General features: G+C 45.5%; 1 protein-coding gene across 1 annotated transcript; it reads right to left on the bottom strand.

Annotated features, from left to right (window-relative positions):
• Positions 1-1,830: 1,830 nt before the first annotated feature.
• KCNV2 (potassium voltage-gated channel modifier subfamily V member 2) lies at positions 1,831-7,722 on the bottom strand. Its single transcript, XM_077816421.1, has 2 exons — positions 6,175-7,722; positions 1,831-2,115 (listed from the first exon to the last, which is right to left on the bottom strand). The coding sequence occupies exons 1-2, from the start codon at positions 7,720-7,722 to the stop codon at positions 1,831-1,833; spliced, it is 1,833 nt and encodes a 610-aa protein (XP_077672547.1).
• Between the last annotated feature and the right edge of the window lie 618 nt (positions 7,723-8,340).

Raw genomic sequence — 8,340 nt, 5'->3', positions numbered from 1 at the left:
TCAAGACCTGAACTTGGCAATTTACAGTCAGCTGTACAATGCAAACAACAAGCAAGAGCCGAGCCATTTAAAATGCACATCCCCTGTCATGTTATTTTGCTATGAAATGACATCAATCCTCATTACTGCCTCTAAAGAGCTGACCTCTTTCCCCATTTTAAGCCATATATGAAGGCACCACAAATAATATTTCTAATGTTCAGATCATTGCCCTCATTCCTATTTTAACCCCCCCGCCATGATTTCTCTTATGTGAAAAGAATGTTCCCAGTGAACTAAACTAATGAACCCCTATGTCCACTTGATTTTGGCTGTAGCTAATTTAGAGTCAGAGTCTGCTATTCTTACTAATAGGGCGTTAGGTAGACCTTCTTATGCAAATAAGCCCATTGATTTAAAATGATGTTCTCATGGAATACAATACTACTGAAAGTGATTGGGGGTGTGTGTGAGAGAGAGAGAGAGAGAATTAGATCCTCAGTATGTACATAATTCTATCAAGCGGATCAATGTATACTCATATCCTCATTTATTATGATTTTATCAATGTTGAAACAAATTCAAATGCTTCTTTTCTTATAAGTATAGTTTCAAAACTACTGGAAGATCTATTGCTAAGATCCTGGGGAAGAAAATGCCCTATTAGCTAACCATGTCCTTTCCCTTTTGATGGGCAGGGATGGTGTCCTTTGCCTTTGTTTGCCAGAAGCTGGGAATGGGTGACAGGGGATGGATCACTTGCTGATTACCTGTTCTGTTCATTCCCGCTGAAGCACCTGGCATTGGCTACTGTCAGAAGCCAGGATACTGGGCTAAATGGACCTTTGGTCTGACCCAGTATGCCCGCTCTTATGTTTTCAGAACTGTATTTTAACTTAGATCTGAACCACAACTAACCCATATAGTTCTTAACACACTAATAGACGATATTAACATTAAACATTGTTGCTCATATAAAGTACATTTAGTTTACATCTGTATTCTTAAACAGATTTTTTTGCATTAAAATGGGCTTGGAAATCTATCACAAACGTTTAGCCAAACTTACTAACCAGTTCTTTGCCATTAGGGCAGATATTAATGGAAAAAACAAAAAAGAATAAAATCAACATTTTTCTCACGCCTAAAGTTACTCGCTCTGGGCCAGGAAGCAAGTACAATTCTGCAAGGCTGCATTAAAAATAATATTGGCAAATCGAACCATGAACTATGTGGTATAGGACAAATAAGGTCCAAAAACCTAAGAAAGATGTTGTTTATATGTGAAAGCAACCGATGTAGCTATAGCGGGTCCATACTATCTGTGTCCGCACCATGTTTAAAAACCTAATACATAACCTATTTCTGCACTGCAAAGCAATATATTTTCCCCCCTTCTACATCTGTTTAATTTTTGAGGTAAGAGTCATCCTGCCTATTGCTGAATAGCAGCCACTGCATGGGAACAGACGCGGTTTCTTTTGATTTGGCCATGGTGGGTCATTATTGTAGGATGTGTATCAGGAATGGCGTTAAGCCCTGTTTCAGCTATACAACTCAAAGTCTCTGGCTGGATAATTCATCGAGCGCCATCGACGCTGGCATCGCACATATAAACCAGGCTCATTGCTGCTGTAAGAATGAGCACCAGCAAAAAGATGCTGAGAAGAAACTGTAGTAAAATAGATCTGTAATTTTTTAAAAAGACTAAAGTTTGAGATTTGCCTTCAGTATTTTCTTATTCCTTTTAGAGCTGTTGCTTTATCTTTATTTGACTTGGGTGATCCGTTGTAATAGTGTTTCCTCTGCTTTCCCCTTCTGCTCCTCTATCCCTTTATCTTTCCTGGAGTATTAATTGTATCTAGGCCTTGGTAAATAATGGGTTGGGCCTTCTTCACAGCACTCAGACATTTTCTTCCTGGCTCGTCGTATAAAGTCAATCTTGCCTCTTTCCTTCCTTACAGCTGTATACTCATAGGCCTTCAGTTTGCTGTAATAGTCTGAGAATTTATTGTAGAGGATGGAGATGGGCATTCCATTCAGAATTATTCCAAAAGCAATGCAGAGGAAAGCAAACAGGCAGCCGAGGTGAGTTTCTGGACACATGTCACCATAGCCCACTGTAGAGATGCTGACCTATAGGCAAATCAATAGTAATCTATTAGCCAAACAGAGGAGCGCACACACACCTTTCTCTAATCTAGCCAGCTGGGGAATACGGATTTTTCAGCACAGTTAAGATATTTTGAACACTTGTATACTAAAAGCCTGAATTATTACACACTGACTCTACATTGTTCCCCCACAGGCTACCATCCCAAAGTGTAAAAACTATCCTTAAATAATTAACCCCACTGTTGTAATTAGGAAGACCTCTGGATTCCGCTGTGTGCTGCAGACAGCATCCCTGAGCCAACCACAAGCAGGTCTGCATAGATGGTAGTGTGTGTTAAGTCCAGGGGCATGGACACAGATTTATGACCAGACCCATCCAGTGACCTACCACTCTGTGCAACTAGCTGCAGTAGAGGCTGGGTTGAAGCTGCATGACAGCCTTGTGCCCTTACCCTGTTTTTAAGGAACGGACTGGTCTTCACCCCTCCCCGCCCCAACCCCCATTCACGTCAGCCCAATAACTTGGGCTTTGAGGGTGAAGTATGTGTGAAGTGAATTTTACCTTTACCTGTCAGGTGCATAAAGTGGTGAATGTGGTGAAGAGCAGGTCCCAGACTTGAGGTGTGGCCGCTAGGAGTGAAATACATTTTAAAACACTTGCATCTGGGAAGAACGGTTCATCGGCTCATTTTAATATGGATTTTTTTAAAATAAGGAGACTAAGGAAGTGTCTAAATAACAAAGAGCCTTTTCAGCTGCTTAAAAGTTTGTTTTGTTTGAAGTGCATGTCAGTAGGTGAGTGATTATTCTTCCTGCTCAAATTCTGCCATGTTCCAGGCACAGAGGGGATGGTGGCTGAGTGCATAGGATTGCCCTGGGACTTTTGACACCAGATCTCAGTGACAACCATAGCTGTTTCAGTGAAATCATTTTTAAAGTTCAGGAAATAATTCTTTAGACATCACCATATTACGTGAAAGTGTGAATCTTGCCATCTCGTTATCCATAACTCTTCTGAGACTTTAATGAATGCCCTTCTTCATCCAGGAGCATTTTTTTTCCTGCCATACACTGATGGGGAAGGTATTATGCTGGCTTTTACATTGACATGAAATACTTCAACAGTTAGAACTGCCCCAATAACATTTGGTCTAGCATAGATCCCAAGAGGGAATTACCAGTCTACGTCTACTACATACATTTTGATGTTTGTGAACTTTGTTTTCATTTAGTTCATAATCCTGTGTCTGTGTATAATAATAATAAGAAGAAACATGCTAGCAGAAATGGCTAAAACACAGGAAGGTGTAGTCCCAGCCCAGTGCTCTTGTGATTATAGCACTGAATTAATTTTTGAACATTATGGCAGGCAGTGTGCCAGCTTCTCACCTTTTAGACAGAATGTTATTTCAGATGAATGAAACAGTAGATTACATGGGGCTGCACCTGTACCATAAAAGGCATTAGGCATTTGGTTTAATAGCACTGAAGTCACTGGCATTGAATGATCATAAAGGCTCAATACCTTCAAATACTGAGTTGAAAGCAAGATATATATCTACAATAGCCCCTACAAGATTATTATCCTGTGCTAAGGGTTTAGTCCTCTTACATTCACTCTTGTATTACACATGAGAATTTTGAGGATATAATCATTTGTGTGTGTGACTGACAAAGCTATCCACTATTTAACTTATCTGAACCTCTTAATTTTTTCCTATAATGCATGGGGGGTAAAAGAGAGCCATGCCACGTAATTACTATTTGCACATTAAAGACAGACCTGCAAACCCTTGCTCTTATGTACAAACCTTTTTTAACAGAATCCCATTAAGTCTAACAGGAATACTTGGATGAATAAAGACTATTCGTATCAATAAGTGTTTGCAGGATTGGGCTGTATGTATTTTTACTGCTTCCCGGCTCTATGAATGATTGGATGTATGCAACTGGATATATGCAGAAAAATGGCACCCATGGGTCTTGGTTTACTGTCCTAATATTCCACTGGAGTGTTCAGCATGAAATTTATAACCTCTGGGTGTACTATATCTGTTGATTAAACGGGAACCTGCAAAGGCAAAATGTTGCATTCCAGTAACTTTTCCAATATGTGCTGGGCACCCCAGTAGCCAGGCTCAGGGGCACTCAGCACATGAAGTTAAAAAATAATGCGACTAGATTTTTCTGTTGGTAGCTGGAGTGATGCAAAAGGACTGGAAAGGAGCTCGGACTCCCAAGCTAGAGCTTCCAGAGCTGGCAGAGAGCCAGAAAAGAAGTGCACAGCTGTAGCCCACAGTCTGGGGTATCTGTCAGGGATGTGGCCAGCAGATTTGCGGTTTGGCTATTCTGAGTTGACCCATGGCTCCTTATAGACCAGAGTCAGCTGCTGTAAAAAGGAGTAGCCCTAACTATGCATCTGAAGAAGTGGGTTTTACCCACAAAAGCTTATACCCAAAGAAATCTGTTAGTCTTTAAGGTGCCACTGGACTCCTTGTTGTTTTTGGGGCTAGGACTGGCCCTAGAATCAGGGAATTGCAAGCAGAGCCTTTGCATCCCTTCTCCCCACAAATGCTCCTCCCAGACGATACTGGCTGCAACTGAGATTTGAGCCCTTTGTTCTTTCAGTACTAGCCATATTACCATGCGTGTCTGTTTCTCACTCTAGTTTGACAATCTAGCATGCACCATGCTGTCCTGCCACAGCTATCACAGAATAACAATAGACCTGTGGCCTTCCTGCTCTTTCATTCTGCAGACCACTTCGCAAAGGAACAATCTCTTCCTCCCCAACCCCCAAACTATGAGTCCCTGCATGTTTAATGCTGTGGCTGAGAATAAAGGTTCTGTGGGACACTGCTAATGCATAGGCTCTCCTAGCTTGGCTTTTAGGGGTACTCAGTCAGCACCTCGGAGTAAAGTCAGTGGTGGGCCAGCCTTCAGCCCTGCCATGATAGTAGGGCAGCATGGGGAAAATCTGTAAAAATGGGCCCTGGCTCAGCCAAAGAGAGTGCGTCCCCCATTTTGGGAAATGCTGTGCAACAGACTGAAGTCCTCTGTTTAGTCACAAGTACAGCACAGACAATGGCTGTGAAAGATTCCCTGTGCAGATTTGCCCCTGTGTCTCAAACCTCATCCACAAGTGTAAACACTAAAGATGAAAAGGTTCCTCAGGTTCCATGTCAGCCCAGTCTCTGGCCTCTCAGCTAAGACCACCAGCAACCATGCCACTGGTGATTTTGCAATATGAACCTCTGCCCACTAGGAACTAGCCTGAGACCACCTACTCATTCCTCCTAAACAGCCACGACATGTCATGTCATCAACTTCCTGTCACTACTGACCTATACTAGATTGAAACTAGTGACCTAGATGCAAAAGGCTCTGTATCCCATTACCAATTCCTTGAGCCATTCAGACCCCACCTGATCTATTTTTGTCTGCCACTGGTATTGTATAAATTACAACCAAATGCCATTTTGAGTGTGTTGTAGAGATGCCACCTACTGTTGGACAACTGCCCGTTACAAAATATTTTACAGGGCCAGGCATCTGCAGCTACTTCAACTTCCATAAAGTTGGAGGATTTAAATGTTGAGAGATGTAATCAGAACAACCTTTTTTGTCATGCTGGGTCAGTGCAGCCTTTTACAAACTCCCCCCAAAAGCGGGGGGAGGGGGGGGAACTCTGTACAATACATTTATCCCAAACTACTAGCAGTATACTTCTCTGCAATGCTGACACTAGAAAGAAATGCTACACTTCTCCCACCCACATACAAATCCTCCCCCCCCTTTCTTTAATGAGCAGCAGTGGAAGCGGATGTGTGTGGCATAGTCACAAATAGCCACCGACTTCCAGCTCTGCTTCACTGATTATACCCTGATGCAGTAACCGATGTAAGCTTGCAGCAGAGGTGAGTGTGTGTGTGCGAGAGCTCATGTCCTGCAAAAGCAAAGCTCAGAATTCGGAACAGATGTTCACAAATCTGGGATGGCCCTGCTGTTTTCAAGACAGGCAGCCAGTCTCGCAGGGGAGGGAGCAATGGCTACCCGGCAAAGTGCAATGCATTTACTTACAGCAGCCCACCACCACGCATGGGGGATGCTGGTGAAGCTGGTGCTGGAGACGTCGTGCTCCACAGAGTAGACCATGGCGGAGAAGGCGAAGATGCCCATGGCAATGAAGAGCAAGAGGCAGCCCACCTGCTGGTAGCACTGGCGCAGGGTAAAGCCGAAGGCGCGCAGGCCTGTGGAGTGGCGGGCCAGCTTGAGGATGCGGAAGATCCGCATCAGGCGCATGATGCGCAGCACTTGCCCTACTTTGCTCACCCGTCCCACCTTCTCAATGTCATGCTTGTGCTGAGAGCCCCGGCCTCGGGGCTGGTCATCGTCTGCAAAGCACTCCAGCAGCAGCTGGAAGTAAAGGGGGAGGATGGCGATGAGATCCACGGCATTGAGGGGGCTGCTCGCGAAGCGGCGCAGGTCTGGGGTGGAGACCAGCCGCAGCAGATACTCCAGGGTGAAGAAGGCGATGCACAGCGTCTCGATGTGCTCCAGCATAGGGCGACTCTCTCCGCTTTTCCTGTCCACCTGCTGCATCTCCTCCACAGTGTTGAGAGCCAGTGCCACCACAGAGACGAGCACAAAAAGGCTGGAGGCCACCCCCATAGCCTTGGCGCTGACAGAGGAGAAGGGCTTCTCCATTAGGTTCCAGAGGCGCCAACGCTGGGGGCCATAGTAGCGCATGTGGCGGAAGAGCTGCTCGCTCTCCTGGGACTCCGCCTGGGCACGCAGTTCCCGCTGCACCTTCAGCTGCTCGCTCAGCTCGTCACGCCGCTCCTCGAAGCAGATGCGGCAGCAGCGCGGTGTATATTTGAGCCGCACTCCCCAGTAGCTCAGCTCCTCCAGGAAGCTGAGTGGGCACAGCTCGTCGCGCACCTGCAGCACCCCAGAGGCGTAGAAGTTGTAGACCAGCTGGAAGACAGCGGGGTCCCGATCAAAGAAGTACTCATCCCCCTGAACCGCATAGTCATCGCACAGACCCAGCTGGCAATGGCGATCGGTGGATGTGGCCAAGCGGCCCAGACGGGTCTTAGGGTAGATGGCCACTGCCTGGTAGGTGAGGAGGTAACTTTTGCCACCTACATTTATGTTCAGCATGGAAGAAGCAGACGCTGCTGTTCTGGAGGAGAAGGCAGGGGGGCTGGGAAATGGTGACGAGAACTTGCTTCTCTCCTGAGACGGATTTTGCAGCTGCCTTTCATCTTCCTCCTCTTCTTCTTCCTCCTCCTCCTCCACATAATAGTGGTAGTTCCCCTCAGTTCCCACAGGCAGCACAGACTGAGAGGCCCATGGAGTAGTAGCAGAAACCACACTCTTCGTCTGTGAGCGCATTCTTTCGTTCTCCTCTCCCGCATTGGTTTCTGGGGGAACAATATTTGTTGCAGCTCCTTCCCTTCCTTTACAGTCTGAGAATGGGAATGGTCTCCTTTGGTTAAACTTCAACATGATGCTTCTCTCTCCTCCTCCTCTCCTTCCTTTGCCTCCACCTGACTGAGGGACTAACACCAGTCCCCACTGCCACCACTGAGACAAACAGTGCTTCTTTCTTTCCCTCTGGAGCATCAAACACAGCGGCAGTTTCACATTTCTCTCCCATCCAGCCACCACCTCCAGTTGTTGTTAAAGCTCAGGCAGGGACACAGACACACGGGGACTGCTGTTGACCGCTTTAATCTTGCTGACAGGGAAGATCTGAGTGCTCAGAGAAGGGGATTTAAAGGCTATTATCCTGTTTCAGCCCCGGCTCCCTCAGTCTGTGACGTGAATGATTATGGATTCATAAATCTGTGGATAATCAGGAGAAAAAGACAGAGTTTTATTGCTAATAAAAAAGGGCATTTCCCACCCCCAGTTTGTATGTGCTCAGGATTCTCTGAACCTGAAAAAAGAGGGTGAGGGGGAAATAGGGAACAGTATCGATGCCTTTCACCAGACACAGCTGCAGATTGTTTGAATGTTCCATAATAGTCATAAAAATAATTCATCATTATTATACATTGACCTTCTTTAGTGATGGTCACCCATCGCTCTTAAAGCTCTTTGCAAAAGGTGGGTGAGTATATTTAGTCCCACTTTCCCTTGGCAAAACGAAAATGCGGTTGGAGAATCAACATACCACCTATTCAGTGAAGGGCTGAGAAAACTCACTGTGCATACAGGCCCTCTAAGGACTGCTCCAAC

This window comes from Eretmochelys imbricata, chromosome 5 (assembly GCF_965152235.1).
Source record: "Eretmochelys imbricata isolate rEreImb1 chromosome 5, rEreImb1.hap1, whole genome shotgun sequence".
Taxonomy (NCBI): domain Eukaryota; kingdom Metazoa; phylum Chordata; order Testudines; family Cheloniidae; genus Eretmochelys; species Eretmochelys imbricata.
The sequence above is the reverse complement of the archived record's forward strand: the minus strand, read 5'-3'. Positions and strand labels throughout refer to the sequence as shown.

Excerpts from the sequence above, each read along its gene's own strand:
- KCNV2 (XM_077816421.1), bottom strand. The coding sequence starts at position 7,722 with ATGCTCCAGAGGGAAAGAAAGAAGCACTGTTTGTCTCAGTGGTGGCAG. Across the intron at positions 2,116-6,174 it reads ATGCGTGGTGGTGGGCTGCT|GTCAGCATCTCTACAGTGGG; the intron begins GTAAGTAAATGC and ends ATTTGCCTATAG.